General features: G+C 38.8%; 1 protein-coding gene across 1 annotated transcript in view; it reads left to right on the forward strand.

Moving 5' to 3' along the window:
* Window positions 1–21676, forward strand: part of birc6 (baculoviral IAP repeat containing 6) — a 223932-nt gene that overhangs the window by 155864 nt on the left and 46392 nt on the right. Inside the window, exons 65-70 of the mRNA XM_037681007.1 lie at window positions 8712–8934; window positions 11137–11282; window positions 13780–13890; window positions 16174–16391; window positions 18267–18428; window positions 20646–20723. Of these exons, the coding sequence (XP_037536935.1) occupies window positions 8712–8934; window positions 11137–11282; window positions 13780–13890; window positions 16174–16391; window positions 18267–18428; window positions 20646–20723 (938 nt within the window). The remainder of the gene's footprint in view (window positions 1–8711; window positions 8935–11136; window positions 11283–13779; window positions 13891–16173; window positions 16392–18266; window positions 18429–20645; window positions 20724–21676) is intronic.

Below are 21676 nucleotides of genomic sequence, written 5' to 3' on the forward strand. Positions count from 1 at the left end.
ATATATATATATATATATATATATATATATATATATATACAATTTATTTTTATTTTTTATTATTATACAAATATAACATTTAATGAAACTTTTAATCAATTGCTTATTTTACAGCCTTTTTTTTTGGCATTTTGCATTACATGTTTCTTAACATCATACACTTTTTTTTAAGTGAGGTTTTCTTTTTTGTTTTTCTTTACTTTAGCTCATTGCTTACATACATTCAGTCCTTAGAGGTTTGGGGTTATTAAGTATTCCAAATTAAACTTTCATGTTGAACTTATTAGTTACTGAAAGGTACCTGTACTGTGATAAATGCAATTTAAAAACAAAAATGTAACATAAAAAATAAATTGTATTAAATGACCTCATTAGCAGAAATCCTGTAAATATACGTAATCCCTTTCAATAAAATAGGCATTTTAGTAGAGAAATCTGCCAGTCTGGTTAAAAAAAAGGTATATGTCTACTTTGCTTAGGACTTGCTTTGCTATACTTTTTTTAAAAATATATCTGACAGCCCCTCAAAATGTTAACCCCAGAATGCCATTGGTCTTGATGGTGCAGGTTATAGTCTTCTTACAACTTCAACGCTTCATTAGAGAACACTATACTCTGTATTTTTACTAAGATCATGTACACAGTATACCGTGTACTTTTACTAAAATCAGGTACACCGTATACTGTGTACTTTTACTAAAGTCAGGTATACAGTATACTCCTCTTTATGTGAAAACCTTTGGGAAATGAGCATTATGCATGTAAAAGCTTTTGAACGTGTGGTATTGTGGGAGGGGGATAACTTATAGGTTTTGAAAAAATGTTCACTCAAAAGTTTTTTTCTGCTTTAGTCCTTGCCTTAAATGTGCTGCGAGCACCTCTTCTGCAAAGTCTGATGACAAGGGAGAAGATGAGAAGGAGAAGGATGAAGTTCCACTCAAGTAGCTTCTGAAAGTCTGCCACTGTGTAGCTTGGAATTTCAAAGCAGTCTACAATATGGCTGACTGTGAACATTTGTAGTAAACTTCGTCTATGGTGCAATATACAGTACTTATTACATTTTTCTTGAGATTTTTTGCTTTCTTTATTGTAAAGGTTGCGGACAACCAAATATTTTAGTGGACAACCAGATTCTGTCAAGAGGTTGTCTGCTGGACAACCTGGAAAATGTCCTAATGTCTACCCTTCATACCTGACCTGTGGTTTCTTTCTAGAACAGTCAAACAGTTGTTACTACTGAGTGTTGAGTAAAATGAGCCTGACATTGACAGTGAGCAGAAGATGAAATTCTGATGAGTTACGCACAGTTGTTCCAAGTAATTACATTGATATGTCTTGGAGAGGTTGGGATTTCATGCCAGATGCTGATCAGAGACATCAGTTAAAGGATTTGAAAGCAGATTAAAGCTCAGGAAGGTCAGTGTTCTGCAGATCCTGGGAGGAGGGCTGTAGGGGGAGGTAGGGATTTCAATATAAATGTAAAGCAGTTTGGGAGCCACAAAAAAGAGCTTTTCTATTTGTTTTGTGGCTGAAAGTTTAGAACAAACACTTGGATACCTAAGTTTGTGTCAGTACACGTGATGGTAGCTCTCAGAAAACATGACCATTGTTTTGATGCTTATTCACTGTATGAACGGACCCTTCTGTTGGTTTTAAAGAAAAGTGCTGCTTCATACACCTGCGCAGTCATTGAAAACAAATCCATCTGAACAACTCACAGAACTCCTGCTAGGATAATCACTTATCAGGCTTTGCATAGATTACTTTAGAATCAGATTTTAATTTTCTAGAGGGATGGTGGCCAAAAGTTTTAGCTTTGAACCCACAAAATAACATCTTGGACTTGAGACTCCAACTATTTCATTGTAAAGTATGGAAACAGTTCTTCACAGCTAGCTATAACAAATACATAATGACAAAACAATCTTTAAAAAGAAGTTTTTTTTTTTGTTTTTTGTTTTTAGCTTATTCAGCTGTTTTTGAGTGTATGAAACTTCTTCTTCTTTCGGCTTTTCCCTCTTCAGGTGTCGCCACAGCGAGTCATCCTCCTCCACCTCACTCTGTCCTCTGCATCCTCTGTCCTCAGTCCAACTGCCTTCATGTCCTCTCTAACTGCATCCATATATCTCCTCTTTGGCCTTCTTCTTTGTCTTTTTCCTGGCAGCTGCATTTGTAACATCTTTCTACCAATATACCCATGGTCCCTTCTCTTGACATATCCAAACCATCTCAGTCTGGCCTCCCTAAGTTTATCTCCCAGTTGTTCAACCTGTGCTGTACCTCTGATGATCTCATTCCTATATTTTATCCAGCCTTGTCACTCCTAAGGAGAACCTTAGCATCTTCATTTCTGCCACTTCCAGTTCTTTCTCATGTCTTTTTTCAATGCCACTGTCTCCAGACCATACAATATAGCTGGTCGCACCATTGTCTTGTAAACTTTTCCTTTGACCTTTGCTGACACCTTTTTGTCACAAATCCCTCCTGAAACTTTTCTCCATCCACTCCATCCTGCCTGGACTCTCTTTTTCACTTCTTTACCACATTCCCCATTTTTCTGGACAGTGGGCCCCAAGTACTTGAAGTCCTGCACCTTTGTGACCTCTGCTCCTTATACCCTCACTGTTCCACCAGCCTCCCTCTCATTCACACACATGTACTTTGTCTTACTATGGCTGACTTTCATTCCTCTTCTTTCAAGTGCATACCTCCACCTCTCCAAGTTCTCTTCCACCTGTTCCCTGTTCTCACCACAGATCACAATGTCATCTGCAAATATCATCGTCCATGGGGATTCTTGCCTGACCTCATCTGTTAGTTGGTCCATCACCAGAGCGAACAAGAAGGGGTTCAGAGTCAATCCTTAATGCAATCCCACCTCCACCTTGAAGCTATCTGTCACTCCTACAGCACATCTCACCACTGTCCTGCTGTCCTCATACATGTCCTGTACCAGTCTAACATACTTTTCTGCCACTCCAGATTTCCTCATGCAATACCACACCTCCTCTCTCAGCACTCTGTCGTATGCTTTTTCTAAAGACACAATGGAGTTCTTTCTGACCCTCTCTGTACTTCTTCATCAGCATTCTCAAAGCAAAGATGGCATCTGTGTTGCTCTTTCTTGGCATGAAACCGTACTGCTGCTCAGATAGTCACCTCTCGTCTAAGTCTTGCTTCCACAACTCTCTCCCAGATCTTCGTGTGGCTCATCAACTTAATTCCTCTGTAGTTGCTACAACTCTACATCACCCTCGTTCTTAAAAATGGGCACCAGCACACTTCTACTCCATTCCTGAGGCATTTTGTCCATTATTGTCCATTGTTTGTCATCATTCTTTGTTGAAATCAGGTCTCTCTTGTAAATAAGTCCTCAAGGCTCAATGGGATTTACCTGTCTAAATAAAGGTTGAATGAATGAAAAAAATTCTCACCCATATATATGCCATTGAATGTTTGAGACAAAAACTTCACTGCCATCTCTCCAAGACATTTCCAAACCTCCACTGGTATGTCATCAGGTCCTACTGCCTTCCCCTTCATTCTTTTCAGAGCTTTCCGGACTTCACCCCCACTAATCTTTCCCACTTCCTGGTCCACAGTTTCTATGACTTTTGCGCTCTCTTTCATTCTCTTCATTCATTAGCTTCTCAAAGTACTCATTCCATCTTCCTGTCACACTCTCCTCACTTGTTAGAACATTACCATTCCTATCTTTAATAAGCCTAATCTGCTGCACATCCTTTCCAGCCTGATCCCTCTGTCTTGCCAATTGGTACAAGTAGGGCATTAACAGAGTACTCGAGTAATCTACACATCGATTGCTAGGACATCTATCGAGATTAAAAATGTTACGTCGAGTAGACGTAGTGACGTCATATTATGTGACCACCGTATGACCGTAGGGGGCGGTGTTGCACTGTTGCAGGTCACAGAGTATGGTGTAACACCGGGTCCAATCCACAGAACCAGTTTCGGTTTAAGTTTTGTTTTTGACGTGCTGCATGTTTCTTCATGTTTGCAGTTTAATAATAATAACTGATAGTTTAGTTTTTCCTGTGACTTATTTTCAGTATGATAAATGGTAGGAGCATAATATACGCTCCCAATGTTTTGTTGGTCTTTTATTTTTTTGTAAATAATTACCTTTTTTTTTGTAGTTTTATTTATTTATTTATTTATTTATTTTTGTATCTTGAGATCTATGACATCATCAAATACTCGAGTTCTTCTCGGGTTTTATTATGTTAATGTCGAGTTTAAAAATTATATACTCGTTCAACCCCTAGGTACAAGTCCTTCTCGCCCTCTTTAGTGTCCAGTCTCCCATACAACTCATTGTACGCCCTCTGCTTTGCCTTAGCTACTTTCCTCTTTGCTCTACGTCCCACCTCCTTATATTCCTGTCTCCTCTCTTCAGTCCTCTCACTGTCATATTTCTTCTTGGCTAATCTTTCTTTGAACGGTGTCCTGCACTTCACTATTCCATCACCAGGTTTCCTTATCATCCGTTCTCTGTCCAGATGACACCAAGTACCTTCCTACCTGTCTCTCTAATTACTGTTGCTATAGTAGCCCAGTCATTTGGAAGCTCTTTCTTACAACCCAGAGCCTTTAACAGCGCCTCTCTGAATTTATCACAACATTATTCCGTCTTCAGCTTCCACCATTTAGTCTTCTTCTCTGATTTTACTCTTTTTCTCTTCTTCACAGCAACAGTCATTTTACACACAACCATCCCATGCTGTCTGGCCATGCTCTCCTCTGCCACAACCTTACAGTCCCCAATCTCCCTCAGCTTTCCTCTTCTACACAGAATGTAGTCGACCTGTGTACTCCTTCCTCCACTCTTATAGGTCACACTATGTTCCTCCCTCTTTTAGAAATAGGGATTGACTATAGCCATTTCCATTCTTTTGGCAAAATCCACCACCATATGTCATTCCTGGTTTCTTTCCTTGACACCAAACCTACCCATCACTTCCTCATCCCCTCTGTTTCCTTCACCAACATGTCCATTCAGGTCTGCTCCGATCACCACTCTCTCCTCCCTGAGAATACTCTCCATCACTTCATCCAGATCTTTCCAAAATGTATCTTTCTCCTCCCCATCACATCCAACCTGTGGAGCATAACCACTGACGATGTTTAGCACCAGACCTTCTACTTCTACCTTCAGGCACATCACCCTATCTGACACTCCCTTCACCTCTACTACATTCTTGGCCAACTCCTCCATCAGGACCACCCCTACTCCATTTCTCTTTCTATCCACACCATGCTAAAACAGTTTGAACCCTGTTCCAATGCTGCAAGCCTTGCTGCCCTTCCACTTGGTCTCTTGGAAAACATCTACCTTTCTTCTCTGCATCATGTCAGCTAGCTCTCTACCTTTGCCTGTCATTGTCCCCACATTTAGAGTTGCAATTCTCAGCCCTACATTCTTCACTTTCCTCTTCTTTCTCGGTCTTCTGACACGTTTCCCTCCTCGTGGTCTTCGACTAACAGTAGCACAATTTCCGCTGACACCCTGTTTGTCAACAGCACCGGTGGTGGTCGTTGTTAACCCGGGCCTCGACCGATCCGGTATGGTTTTGCTTTGATGAACTCACATTATGGTTTTGGCAAAAGTCTTTTACATCGGATGCCATTCCTGACACAACCCTCACCATTTACCCGGGCTTGGGACCGGCACAAGAGATACACTGGCTTGTGCTCCCTAGTGGCTGGTTTTGAGTGTATGAAACGAAGGAAGATATTTTAACGATCATTAAGTTTAATTTGATTTCTAATGACCATTTCAAGATTCCTCACTTTGTATTAAAATATCCACAGTGGAGTCTCGACCCCAACTTTAGGAAAAAAATTCTAGAGCAAGATTCTCTAAAAAGAGTCCAAGTAAAACTAGTTCCCGATGGTCACTTCAGGATTGAATCCAGATTGAATGTGGTTTTGTTTAAAAAGTCAACACTTACAAACTGATTTACCTGATCTCAGTCTCGGGCATTACACTTCCCTCCTTAACGTCTTTTCAGCAGTACTGACTAGCTGATGTTTTTCCAGCCAAACATAAATAAATAGTTGTAGCAAGAGATGTAAATTAAGTTGTGTAACATTTCCTTGCTGATTTTTCATTGAGCATGTGGTGACTAGGCCTGTCACAATAACAAATTTTTCTGGGTGAATAATTGTCTCAGAATTTATTGCGATAAACGATAATGTTTGAAACTTGACAATAATTAGTCATTATTGTTACCTTTAAGAACAACTGTTGGTTTATTTTTGTGTGTAGTACCTTTTTTTGACCACTGGATGGCAGTATAAGATTTGAAGATAAGTTTGAACCAAATGAAGGATAGTGAGGGAGTGAGCAGCGTGTCTCTCTAAGAAAAATGGGAGGGAGGCCCCTTGATGTGACATGGACTGTCTCTCATTCCTGTTTTATAGTCCTCAAACTGGCGGCCGCTTGGTGTGGTATCAACTCTTTAGCATAGCATTTTTCACACAACGCTTTTAATTAAAAAAATCAGTAAACATGTTCTCAGCTTCTTTTTTCAGAGAAAAACAACTTTTTACATGATGACACGGGTTCCAACCATGAATTTTGGAGCTTCGACAAGACAGAGGTTTTTTCCCTGAGGTCAGCCTGTTAGCTTAGCTCGTAGCTTAGCTTCTCAGTTTAGCTGCTTTTAACGATCCAAAAACACGATTTTGGATAATTAAAACAGTTTTTAAAGCGAAAAATAGGAATGGGGGGGTTCAGAGAAGAACACAGGAGTTGAGCTTTTTGTCATCCAGTGTCGTCACTAGAAAGAGAGAGATGCACAGAAACGATAAAGTCAATAAATGAAAATAAGGTCAATCATTTTCATATATCATGCGATTAATTGATTTATTGTTTATCGCAACAGGCCTAGTGGTGGCATGACAATAATGTTCCAAATGTTTGAGATGAAGGTACAATATGTCTCCTTGTTCACCTGATCAACTTGTAAGCTCCTCTTAGTCTGAGGCTATGGTTCACAACTACCGGTAAATAGTGATGGAATGCTCCCTCCAGAGACGGGGTGAGTCTTTGCCTCAACTGGAGAAATTCAAGTGTCTGGGAGCCTTGTTCATGAGTGATGGCAGGATGGAGCTCTTTTGCATTAATGAGGGCATTGCTCTAGTCTGGCAGTGTGAAGAAACAGATGAACCTTAAGGCACAGACCTTAACTTTAGTGATACATCTATTTTCTCAACTTTGGCTGAAATTAGCTTTCTTCAAAAGTATCTGCTTAGGCTGTCTCACTGGTGCCTCTCTAGAGGTTTTCTGGGTGTGTCTGACTAGGAGGAGACCAGGAGCAGACCCAGAGCTCATTGGAAGGATAACTCCTTTCTGTCATGGGAACACCTTGTGATCTCCCAGGAGAAACTGATGAGGGATGTCTGGGTTTCTTTTCTGGAACTTTTCCCTCTGATCGTACCACAAATAAACGTAAGAGGGTGGACAGATGGGTTTAACAATATTGTTGTGGTTGGGCTCGAATTTCAGCTTCTCCTGAATGCTTTTATTTTATTTGTGTACTAAATTCACTAGAATATCAGGATAATTAATCTCTAAACTTGAGCAATAAGTAAGAAGTAAATAAAAACATAAATAAAACCAAGAGAGCAATGAAGCTGCTGAGTTTTTTTTCTTCTACAACTGACCAGAGCGTTTGCTGCCAAGTGCGAGCTTTCATTTAGCAGACGTCTCAAGCTGACTCAGGCTGCAGGGCTGTCCACGTTCTGTTATTTTAGGCTTTGGTTGTGGGCGAGAAGTAGGAGCTGTCAGCTTAGCTTTGTGAAATTAGAAAGGACCAAGGTGTTCCAACTGTCATACACACAGTCCACATCTCTTTAGCTCTAACTCTACATCTCTGCCTTTCATGCATTTACATTTTTTACATGGGTTTGACTACTATTTTTTTCTCAACTCATCATATCTATTTATTATAATAAACTAAAATTTCATGTTATTTTGCCCCATTTCACTAATTTTATTTCCTCTAGTTTTAAGTCTTTAAGGGCCCTGTTTGCTCATTCATTTACAAAAAGTTTCATTAATGGCCATAAGAGAACTTTTCCACAGTGTCTTGCAAATTTATCTTTGCTGTGCTACCAAAGTACATAAGTCACGTTGTTGTATTACAGCACATTAGTCATAATCAAGAAACGGGTTTTACTGTATTTTTCATTTCAAGTAGATAAGTAGATTCCAAAGATAAAGGGAAATGGTGATCTGAAAATTGTAACACAAACAAGTAACCACCAATATAAGTGCTGCAATGCATATGTGTTGTATAATTTAATATTAGTGCATACCTTGATAGCACTTTTTAACCTTGTTCTACAAAGATCTAGGTGTAAAACAATCATTCACATTCTCATACTGGGCTACTACATCAATATAGCACTCATTATTTCAAGCATTTTCTTCTCAACAATCTCACCCCAATAATATTTATTCAATTTATTACTTTGGGAAAATTGGTTACATTGCATTTCTGTCTAAGAGATTGACCCTCCCTGTCGGTTGTGTTTGTTCATCTTATTGTATCAGCCAATATGTGAGTGAATTATTGAAATCAGGAACAAATGTTCACCTGGACAATGAAGCATGGGTTGAGTGTCCTTGATAAGAGTTTTATGAAGCTCCTGGAAACTCTGTGTCTCTCTTGTCTCCACAGTGCTGGATATGGCACGTCATGTCCCACTGTACCGGGCTCTACTGGAGCTACTAAGAGCCATTTCCACCTACACCTCCCTGGTTCCACTGCTGCTGCCTCTGTCTGCGGACCCCGGACAAGAAGACGAAGAGGAGGATGAAGAGCACTCTGAAGGACAGACCTCTGTAGGAATGCTGTTGGCTAAAATGAAGACGTGTGTTGACACATACACAAATCGCCTCAGGTAATGAACTCTATTTTATATTTGTGTTATGGATAATCATAAAACATCACAAAATCATCTTCAAACAATGAGTGAATAGCATAATTATTTAGCCCACCACCCCACTGGTTTGTTTGTTCATGTAACAATTCTTAGCAGGTTATCTTTACATCTCTGTGCCTATTTTGCACTTGGTGTTAAAAAAAACAAACAGTAGCCCCGGGGATGAGGGAGACTCATTAAGATTTAGTCGCAATTTATTTTGAAGATGTTCCAACACAGCTACAGAAATGTTGCTTTTTTATTATGGTGGCAAAAGGCCCAAGTGTAAAGTAGAATAATCCTACTGGGGAGGAGAGGTGGGGTTATGGTTTAGGTTGTCTTTGCGATGTGTAACATATTTTCTGTGGAGCAACACAGAAGTCAACAGTTCCTATTAAAATATTTACCCCCTGGATGTTTTGTGCTTTTATTGCACTCATAAATCAATCATGGTCAACATAAATTGGCCTTTTTAACAACAACAATACTATTCAATTTTAGAGTTAGATCAAATTTTCACAATTAAATTAAATAAAAATGTAATCTAAAATAAGTGATTGCACCCCCTTTAAAAAGGATTGTTCAAATTTAACTGATGTCCAGCCACTTGGTGCTATTAGCCTCACAGATAGTAAAATGGTCATCACCTGTAGATGTGTCTCAAGAGATTGCAGTATAGAAACATGTGTGAAGGTCTGGTCACTGGTTAATCAGTATGTCTGGCTATCATTACACCATGAGGACAAAATAACACGCTCCAAACAACTCAGAGATGATTATTGAACAGTACAAGTTATGGGATGGTTTTCCAAGGCCCTAAACGTGCCCAGAAAATTATTTTCCAGCAAGACCATGACCCGAATGAAATGGTGAAAACGACACAGAAGTGGTTTAAAGACAACAAGGTGAATGTTCTGGAGTGGCTGAATTAAAGCCCCGATCCAAATCCAGTGAGGAATTTGTAGCTTGATTTTAAAAGGGCTGTTCATGTCTGATCCTCACACAACCTGGCAGAGCTTGAGCAGCTTTGTAAAGAAGAATGTAGAAAAAAAATCCAGTGTCCAGATGTGCAAGACTCGGTGCTGTTGCATTGCAGCCAAAAGTGCTTGTAATAAATACTGACCTAAAGGGAGTGATAGTTTATGCAGTCACTTATTTTACATTTCATACTTTAATTTAATAGGTATTACTTTGTAGAACTTTGACTTTATTTCAGTTTGACATTGAAGATTTTTTTTAATTAAAAAAAATTAGTTTATATTGACCACAACTGATTTATGACGCCAATAACAGGATAAAACATCAAAGTGTGTGAATACTTTTTATAGGCGCTGTATGTGTAAGAGGTCTGAAGACTTTACAATGAATGAATGAACTCTTCTCTGCTGCTGGAAGCTTCTTGACAACATGCTGAACTCAGGTTTACAAACATGCATACTGCTTGCTTGCACATCAGAGCTAAAATATTATGAATGATGTATCCAAGGATAATTTTAGCAAACACTTGTCATGAATGTTGCAGCAGCAGTCCTTCTGGCAGCATGGTTTATTTGAGGTTCCCCTTCTAATAACTCCATGAAACAGGGATAATTTCAGGAAGCTGTCATGCATGATACTTGAAACAGAAATCAAGAAACAGACATTGGTCACTGTGGCTCAGTGGCTAGAGCTGTCGTCCTCCAACAAGAGATTCAGATTCAGGAGCCACAACAAACAGTCCCATAAGCAGCACACTCGCATAGTGGGTCAGCCAGTTTGATGGTGATAAGATGGTTTCTGGAGTCTCCCCCCCCCCCCAATCGACTCATCTCAAGCAGCCATGGCCAAAGTGGTTCAAAACATAAAAGTTCATGTTCAATAATCAGGTAAAAAAAAATCTAACAAAGTTAAGTCAGGTCCTTTAGCCCACTATGTGAGTGGACTGAGTTTGTTGTAGCTCCTTGGACTGATGAAGTCTTTTGGATGAAAAAGGAAAAGTTTCAACACAAAGAAACCGTCCAGAGGACCTGACTGAACTTTGTTGTATTGTTTACCTGGATTAGTGAGCATGAACTTTGATGTCTTGGCCACATAATTTTGCTGAACATTTGTTACCTTGACTTTGAATTCAAAGTAAAAACCTTTGCTCTAACAAATTAAGTTTTTCAGGTTACCAAAGACATGTGTCTTTGTGCTTTCCAGGTCAAAGAAAGATAAAAGCAAAGGTGTGGTCAAAGCAGAAGGCTCAGACCCTGAGCCTGAAGGTTTGACACTTCTAGTGCCCGACATCCAGCGGACAGCTGAGATCGTCCACGCTGCTACTACCAGTCTACGGCAGGCCAACCAGGGTATGAAACACGTGGAAATGTAGCAGTTTTTAAACCAAACCTGGGACATTTTTTCAGTACAAATTTATTTTAACCTAAACCAAACTTTATTAAGTGCATAAAACTTTATTTTCCAAGTTAATCTTTTTGTCATACACTTTTTTTTATTTTTTTGTCCTGCCCTCATGGTTAAAACATGAAAACTACAAGTCTCAGTTAGGCTACCTAAGGTCTCTCACCTCTAATTGAGTTCAGGTTAGAGATATTTTAATAAGGTAATAAGGAAAGAAAGAAGCTTCTTCAAGCTAGTCATTAGTCACCTTATAGAATCTGCGCCATCAATAAAGTGTTTGTTGCACGATGAAGTATTATTCCTTTCGCATTACCTTGTTGCTATACAGTACACAATATTAATTATCCCCCTCACCCTCGTTTCTTCAAGCTCCCTTTAGAGCTCTTTTATGCTCGGACTACATAAATGATCGTCTAACTGATCACTTAGGTGGTGTGTTGGCCATTAGATGTGATGAAAGTGTGAATGTGAGATGGGGTATAGCTAAAGATCAATGACGTGTCTCTATGTGAAAAAATCCACATGAAGGTGGCCTAATGTACAGAGCTGTACAATGTAGAGTTGGCAGCTTTAAAGCTTTGACAGATATATATACTCATTTAATTAGTAAAGGCGTCTTTAGAAATAGATTTTAAGAGACGTCACAATCAAACAGGAGGATGGAAGTATTGAGTGAAGGAAAGACAGAGTCCTCGATCATACCAAGACAGATAATATCAGCTGCTCCTCTGGTCTCATGAGCTGTTTACCTCATCTGGGGTTGGATAATGTTTTTCCAATACACTCACTGACTTAAAACGGTCACAAACAATGGTCTAATTTAGTGTAATTTGATCCGTATGCATACCAGTGACCACCAGTAAAATATTTGCTTTGCTAGAAGTTTGAGAATCCTATAACGGGCACCATAGTGTACAAGTGGTGTCATGAGTGGACGCTGTTATCAGGCAGCTTCCAGTGCATTTTACAGTAAGACAAAATGGTGAGTAAAGGGCGGCAAACACAGAGGATGCCTCGTACAAACAGTGAATCTCCATCATGTGCCGTTGGTGGCACATGATGGAGATTAATAGGAGTTGAACTGTGGAGTTTGTATTATGTAACAGTTCAGCATGTGGGATGTACTGATGACTCAGTGGTCCTGTATCAAAACAAATGAGTACACAACTGCACCCAAACAGATTACGCAAATGAAGGATTGTCCTATTGTTTGCCAAGTGTTACAGAACTATGACATCTGCACCTCTCATGGGGCCACAGATTTTAAACTCCTTCCAGTACACCGTGTATCGACTGGCATCATCATACCACAGGTTCACTGTGTGTCGTCTTGCCTCAGGAGAGGATATCACAGCTGTGCATCTGTTCTGCACTGAGTCTGCTTGTGTCTGAGAAGTTTGTGCCAACATGGGACCAGCAGTGTGCTCATACTGTCAGAGCTGCTATTTGATCTGAAATTGAGATTGTTGTGGCACAGTCACATGACTTTTCAACACGGAGTTTTATTTCATGTTAAAATGTTTAAAGGAATACCTCAGGTGATATTTGAAATCTAAAATTAAAATAGTCATCAGATCTTGATACTAAAATTATCATTGTTTTAGGTTCAAGACTGGAGATATATTCATTTACAAATTAGAACAAAATAAATTATATATTTAGCAGGTGTTGTAGAAAAAAACTGATTCATGAACGATCACGTGTAGATTTCATCAAATTGAATACCACAAAGCTTTGTGGAGGAGCAGTCAGATCCAGAAAGCAAAACATTACAAGTCCAGAAACGGCCAGTGCTCGCTCTGCCTCGGTTCCTCGCTGGTTCTGGCTTCCTGATGAGAAAAGGTTCGTTTTGTAGAAGCTCATCAGGGGAGTGGCCTCCCCCCTCCCTTACCTGTTATCAGAACCGACCCAGCAACTGCACAGACACACTGAGGGAGCTGCTGCTGGTGGTAAACATTCCTCAAGGATTCTTATGGGGGGAAGGGCTGATGGCACATCTGGCCAGCTGCTACTGATGCCAGTGAACTAAGGCGTTATAATAACATACCACATGCACACAATGACGGTAGAGTCTACAAAAGGTTGTTGATATGATAAAACAATAGAGCATGGTGCGTGCATATACTTTCCCTCGACAGCAGGTTTAAAAAGTATTTATGGAACAAAAGCACTTACCAGTACACGCTCCTCTGAAACACAACGAATGCTGTGAGAAAAGCCAGGGCCATGCTGAAAGTGTTTACTGGGCTGTCCAAAAAACCAGTCATACATTCACAGATATGCACAGCCAACTAGATTTTGTCTGTCAGGTATTGAAACTTTTAAATTAGCTGAATAAAACACCTATATGCTCCCATACCACAAATTTTAATTATTTCAAAGCATTGAAATATGCCTTTTATGTTTACCTTTTTAACTGTAATATGTTTATTTTTCATCTAAAAGAGCGGAAACTAGTTGAGTCTTCGAAGAAGGTCTGCAGCCGACCGAAGCCGTTGTCCATTCTCCGTTCTTTAGAGGAAAAATTTGTTGCTGCCATGAAGAAACTCCAGTTTGGTGAGTTTACAACTTTGTCTCTCTGGTTTTATTGTTTCATGACTCTTGCTTTATGAATTCCAAGATGCTCATTATGCCTTGAAAAATAAGTGTAAATATTTGCGCTGACAAGTTTGAGAAAGTGACGCCTACATGCATCATTCCTGTTTAGCCTTCCTGCTTCCACCAGGTGTACAGACATGCTTTGCTGTTTGGTTTTTATTTGTTAATGTCTGTATGGCAAATTGCTAAAAGGAACAAAGATCTCTTTTGTCTGTTTCTCTCCGTTCAGTCTTTGCTGTGTTGTGATTGATTTTGCAAGCAGCTGCTTGTCTGAACTAATTGTTAGTGACTTGACTGTAAACAGTGCTGTTTCTGTATCGGCTACATAAAACCATAAAAGCAGAGGAGTTCTGTTTTAATCTTGAGTTGGTGACTGTAAAAATCCATAGTTTGATGTTTATTTTTTAGTAAGAGTTTTTACTTGAAGCATAAGAAAATTACACAGTACAATAGTTATACTTGGGTTTTGTTATTGTACGTCAAACTGGAAGTGAAACTAAATTCACGTTTTATTTTTATTCCTCTGTGATGCCTTGAATTTTATTGCAACAAAACAAAAGTGCTTAAAAACATTAATTCAGCCTTTATTTATACAGGTTAGTCTCTTGAGCCTCGAGGACTCATTTACAAGAGAGACCAGATTTAGACAACGAATGATGACAACAGTAGACAACCATAAAAAAGAAAGCATATAAATTGAAAAAAAAAAGGAAAGAAAAATATTAAGAAAACAAAACAAAAACATCTAGGTTGTAAAGCGATGTATAAAACTAAAAACAGGAACATGGTATTAGTTTTTGCCATGAACTTAGCAGATAATTAAAGTCACTTAGAGAGGTCAAGGTCGAGAGCTTCAGGTTTTTTTGTAAGATATTCCAGGAAACAGGAGCGGAGTAGGAGAAGAAACTTTTGCTAAGTTCAGTCTTCAGAGGGAACACTGCAGGTAATAATGTCCTGAGAGCGCACGCTGTAGCTGCACTCACGCAGAGACATGTAGGAGGAGATGTATGAAGGCAGCAGACCAAGAAGTGAATGATGATGGTGATAATAATAATTAGCTCTTTTGACAAAGCATGGGCATGCTCTGACGCGTCATGAGGATTTCTACAGAATGTTTAAAACAAGACGTTAGTTTGTTATTAAAAAAATAACGCCAAATGCTAACTAGCGTCCAGACCAGGGTTGGGTGATTAAACTGATCATCAACAATTGTCTGAGTCTGCCTGCTTTTTTTTTGTTTGTTTGTTTTTAAACACTATTTTAATTAAGGTCATTTTTACTTTTAGGGATTTGAAGCTGTATATTAATATCCAGTTCAAATTGAAACCTGAGCAGGCTGTAACACACCCTGATCCTCTCAGATTCATCAGCTCCCATCCATTTCCACCAAGCTAAGCCTCAACCTTTCTTTAGGTTTTAGTCCAGCCTGTTGTTACAATTTATTGCTTAGCACAAATCTACAAAATGTATTTGTTTGAACAAGTCGCAATGTTTTGATAAAACAAATTTTATTGTAATAAAAATGGCTAGTTAATGTAGCTCAGCATGTACGTTTCAAGGTCAGTATTTGTTCTAAGACGTAACACGAGTCGCAGCATCAATAGGCAGTTGTAGAACTAAAAGTAAATTGACATGTTTTTTACAAACATTCTTAAATACTTATAATTTAAAATAAGGATACTACCACCATTTAAGATGAATTAAGATGTAAAAATCTGAGCTCTAAATACTGAACAATGTTGCTTCGCATGTGGTTAAGATGCACTTTTTGACTTAGCCTAATTTAACAATTGAAAAATAGATACATTTTTCTTAGCAACCCCATAAAAAGAAGCTGCTCTGTGCTGCTGATTTTGTCTTCATGCCTGTTGAATTGTCTTTTCTGTATTGCCCTACCTTAATGTGGACAGGCAGGATTTGTTTCCAGTCTATTAAACTCAACTAGTGTTTCAAGGTGTAGGTAACATTTTTATGTTCATTTCTTTGTTTTGCTGCAGACAGCATGATGCATATAACCCCACTCTTTACATAAACATATCCGTCAAATAATTTGCAACAGTTGACAATGAATGAATGAAGCTCTATGAATTGATGAATGTTCCTCTTATGATTTATAGTTGAAGTCCACAGAGGGCAACTCAAATCCCTAGGGAAGATGCAACGCTGGGAAATGAGACTGCCAGCCTGTGCACTAAACACTTGACAGTCTGAATCACTTCCTGTTGTGTCCTCTCCTCACAGACACCTTTGAAATGGTTTCCGAAGACGAGGAGGGGAAGCTGATGTTTAAGGTCAACTACCACTACATGTCTCAGGTTAAAAATGCCAGCGACACAAACAGTGCAGCCCGATCTCGGCGCCTGGCCCAGGAGGCAGTGACCCTGTCCACCTCCCTGCCTCTTTCATCCTCCTCCAGTGTCTTTGTTCGCTGTGATGAGGAGAGGCTAGACATCATGAAGGTAATGTACCCATTTTTAACAGAGCTGAAACCATGAGCTCATTCATAACACTGTTCTGTTTATAGTAGACATCTATGTGTCATATGTTTCTACCGTGCATTAACTCCACTGACATTTGAATAAATGTCTCTCACCTCAGACTGATTAACGACAGCGTCTCCTTTGCTAAATGTCAAAATACTCGTATGTTAAACAGTTTTGACAGAAAAGCAGTGGGAAGTTGGTTTTAAAAATAAACGCATTAAACTACCACGAACTATGTATAATTATTAGCACAATAAACTTTCAAGAAGATTAAATTGCACGACTATTTAAAAAAACATACTTTTCAGGCTGGCTGTGGTTACAAAGTAAAAACAAGTTTTTGTGTCTGAAGTTTTATTTAATAAGCATTTTCTCGACCTTCCAGAAAAACATTTCTAAGAAAAAAAGAGCATATACCGACATTTTCTGGAGAGGTAGAAATGTCTTTCCTTGTGAATGTCATATAAATATCAATATCAACGGCATGACCTGCTAAATAGTCTAGATCTCAGTCAAGTAGAAAATGTCTAGTGGAAATTGAATTAAAGGGACAAGTACAAGGCTCCAACCTGCAAAGCTAAACAGGAAATGGCAATAAGAGACAACCTGAGCCAGACTGACGAAGAGTACAGCTGGTCATTTGTTGGGGCCTCAGAGAGTTCAATCTGTTATAAAAGCCAGAGGTGGTGCAACAAACTAATAATTGTGCAGTGGTTTTCTCCTAATCTCCTTTCTCTGATATTTTTTTTTTTTTAACAACAATTCATCAATTGAAAGAACATCCTTCAGGATTAGGGATTCTATAAATTTTGACAAGGATTATATAGATTTAAATATCTGTTCTGTCTTCATACTAAAGGTTTTTTTATTTATTATTATTTTTTTTTTAACTTTCAATTCAATTGTGTCCTTATCGGTTGTGGAGAGTGTACCATGACAGTCAGTCAGTGTAAAGGGGGTCTTAGAGAGGCTGTGTTACGTCTGAACTGCAGTCCATCAGTACTGTCTGTAAAAGCAGTTGTATTTGCACACATGCAGTTTATTTAGTGTGTGTGTGTGTGTGTGTGTGGGGGGGGGGGGGGGGGTTGTTTGTTTTTATTTTGGCCATCTTGTTTGATCTCTGTATCAAATCAAGAGACCCTAAACATTCCTCTTGGTACACTCCACCCCAGACTTTTCAATCCATCAGTCCATTATTCAAAGGGGGCGTCCCGCCCTGTCAACAGAACAGAGTGCCCCGCCTACCAAATCCCCCACCCCCCACGTAGCTCCGCCACTTCCAGATGGGGACATTATCAGCTCAGCTCAGACTCCAAACTGTGAGCAATATAAATGTAGCGCTTCAACGCACACAACACCCCCCCCCGCCTCCTCCACTGACAAAAACAAAACAAAACCAGAGACGAGCGCGTTCCCAAGGCAAGTAACCGAGGGGAAACACTGAAATGTGTTAAAATGACAATGCAAAGAGTCAAAGACACAAAACATTCGTATTTGTGTTTTTAGATTTGTTTGGCCAGTGCACAACTAATAAATAAAATGTGTTTGTGTATTTCCATATTTTTGTTTAATTTGGCCTGTTTTTATTACAGACTATTGACTCATATATTTTAAACTAAAGTAGTGAAAAACAGTGTTTCTAATTATAACCAATTAATCTGTATTTATTTTTGTACATTTTTGCTTCAGTCTAATTAAAATAATAGTAGGATTTATTTGTATTTTTTCCACAAATACCATAAACATTTTTGCTACTTATCTTTTGTAAATGAACGAGTGTAACTCCAGAAATGATTTGCACCTTGAAATTGAAAACAGTTTCCTGATTCATTTCTGTGCTTGTGTTGCCAGGTTCTCATCACAGGCCCAGCAGACACCCCATACGCCAACGGTTGCTTCGAGTTCGATGTATATTTTCCCCAGGACTACCCCAACTCACCTCCCCTGGTTAATCTGGAGACCACAGGGGGACACAGTGTGCGCTTCAACCCTAACCTGTACAACGATGGCAAGGTAGATTAAAAAACTAAACTGCTGACGTTTTTGTTTGTCAGGGTAATTCATACGAGTTAAAATAAATAAATAGTTCTTGTGTTCTAGAAAGGTGCAGCAGTTTAACTCGGTCCCAGTCAAGTTGAGAAAACATGAATTCTCAGTTCTAATTTTTAAAAATAAATAATAGTACATAATTCCATTATAGTTTATATTTTCATTATATGTTATAGTATATTATTATATATATTATACTCCATTATAACTTCTACAAAAATATGTTTTTTAATTAACTTTAGAACTGATTTTTAAAATTAAAATTTTTATATTTACTATTAAATTTAAACTTTGCAAGGCTTCCTTTTAAAACTACAAAAAAAATCTATTTTTAGTTGATGCTTAATCTTTTATTATCATCTGCAACCAAATAGAGTAGGTTTTATTAATGACACATTTTCTCTTATTAACAGGCAAAGACCTCCATATTGTAACGTTTTGACGGCAGTAGTTTAGCAGATGTTTATCTATGTGGGGTTTTGTTGCCAACAGTAACATTTAATTATTAATGCAGAAGGGAAAATCAGCGGAAACCTAAAGTTGACTTCTTGCTCACCTGGCATCTTTACTGACTGCGTAATGAGCACAGTAAGAAAGCCATGCCTCTTCTCAAGCAGATTATCAGATTATCCTAAAACCTTACAAGTCCCACTGATATCCAGATTATTTTTTAACGTGACATTTGGAAACAGGCGTCCTCCTGGCATGTTAGAACATGTGGAGTTGTTCTCTGTTGCCCTGGCTTCCTTCCATGGAGAAGCTGAGGTCAAAGTGTTGAAAGTCTCTTCAGGAGCTGCAGCTCATTAGGCAGCTGCTGACACCTCACATTGGTTTATATAACGGACCCCGACAGCTGCTGTGATAAAATCCTGGGACTTTACAAATTGAAGGAGCATTTACGATTGAGTGAAAGACAAATGTTTGAACTGCAGGAAGAGAATTTTGATGGAATGAAGAAAGTTGTAGCTCAGAGAAATCAACTTGTAATTGTATCAAATTCTTATTAGTAAATGTAAAAAAGGCAACTCTTCACTTGACATGACGTAACAAAGATGCTAGAGAAGGGGACTGTCATGAGGAAGTACTATCTGGTAATCATCCACATGTATTTAGACATTTCTCAAATATTACACACTCAAACATTTTATATCCTTGTGTTTCACTTTACATTTTTATTTTGTCTTTATTTAAATATTCCATTATGTCTTAATTTTATGGGTACACGACTCCTGGCGTGAGCGAACTGTGATGTTCAGAGAGCAGAGATGCCTTTTATACCGACGCTGCAGACTTTACTGCAGCTCTCCCTCTATTCTATTTAATTTCCCTCTGGGATTAATAAAGTATTTTTGAATTGAATAAAATTGAATTCATTGCTACTGAAAGATGACCACTATGTCGTAAAGTGGTGCAAGAAAAGTCGTCCTGTCAGAGTACATGCTTGATACAAAAACATAACTAGAAGGTTTCATCACGTTTCAGTTTTCAGTAGTTTTTCAAGTTTATGTAACATCTGCAGTGAATTCTTCTTGACGTTTGTTCAGTCATAGCTTGTAGGAAAAAAACGTCCTCAAAGATTCTGCACTTCTTTTGTCCCTGTTTTGTCAACGTGGCAGTCTTCCATCGCAATTAGAAAGATTTGGAAGTGCGTAACCAGCTGAAACGACACAACCAGCCCACACCCCAGCACACTACCACCAGGTGCTGAGGGAGGACTGACAGATACTTTAAATGAGTTGTTCAGATTAGTGCACTTCAATGACTGTTCTCACGTTTGAAAATCACTGTCGTTCTCTGACGCACCAGTAAACTCCAAACAGCAGTCTTTTAGTGCCTGGTGGAAATTGTTCACTTGTAGGACATGCTCTTTGAATTGCTTATTCTTTTAATATAGAGTTCTGTCAATAAAGAGAAAATTTAAAGAATGTATTATCACTATATATATTTATTTATTTAATTAATTTTTTTGTGCATTTTCATATAGAAAAAACTTCACAACGAGCAGTAGGCTTTAGTTCTGCAGTTTAGTTGGTTTTGTTCCTGTTAAATGTGTTTTTCAGTGGCTCTAAGTGTTTTAGCTTGAATTAACCTCAGGATTGTGGGAGCCTCAAATATTTATTTTGTGGTTTATAGTTCATTCTTCTGACATTGATTCCATCATTGATTTTTTTTTTCCTTCAGGTGTGTTTAAGTATCTTGAACACGTGGCACGGCAGACCAGAGGAGAAATGGAACCCTCAGACCTCGAGCTTTTTACAGGTAAGCTGGAGATCCATCACCTGTCAGAATGGATCAGCAGGGCTGTTGTTTGAGTCGTCGTGTCACAAGCTGAAGTTCATCACTGGCCTGTCATTACACCTCCAGGAGCTCTGTATTAATGGGCTTTGTGTTTCCAACGCTGACATGAAGGATGCTTTTAAAGTCAAGTTATTATTTTTGCTTTGGTGACAGTCAGTGTGTGGGTGTTGAACAAACTGAGCACAAACCGCTCTCGTCTAAGCCTCCAGGTTACGCCTGTTTACACACAACACTGTCATTTTAAATTCCCAGTCAGCTTGGCTTAGACACCTTTTTTATCATCTGTTGACGCCATTGAACCAGGACGATACGCATGCTTAAAATATGCTAGTTTCTATAAACATGTTTATAAAATCTCTTAGAAGGTTGACTGATCGAATTCCAGCATGATGACCTTTCTGGGTCGAATTTGCACGTTTTCTTCATTAATTCATTTGTTTGCTCTGTGTACAGTTTACTCCATGTACAGTTTACTCACACAGACCAAAAACATGCATCTTAGTCCAAGTGGTAGTTCTAAATTATCCCTAGGTGTGAGTGAGAGAGTGAATGGTTCGTTGCCTCTATGTGTCCCTCTGAAGGACTTTCAACCTGTCCAGGGTGTACCTCACACAGTGACTGCTGGATATGAACACCAGTGGGTAAGGTGGATGGATGGATGGATGTTGTGAATGTAGCATAACTTTCATTTAAACCTTAGCATTGCTGTCATTTTTGCATTGCTCCTTAGATAGAGAACTTTACTAATTGGCTTTTATGTATGTGAATGTTTTTGTAAAGTGCCCTGAGACAACTTTGTTGTGATTTGGCGCTATATAAATAAACTGAATTGAATTGAATTGGTTAATTTCTGCAAGTGCTATAGCTAGCTACTGCCATTAGGGCGTCTGCACTTGCAAATAATTAAAATATAT

This window comes from Nematolebias whitei, chromosome 1, assembly GCF_014905685.2.
Source record: "Nematolebias whitei isolate Nwh7 chromosome 1, NemWhi1, whole genome shotgun sequence".
In the NCBI taxonomy this organism is placed as follows: domain Eukaryota; kingdom Metazoa; phylum Chordata; class Actinopteri; order Cyprinodontiformes; family Rivulidae; genus Nematolebias; species Nematolebias whitei.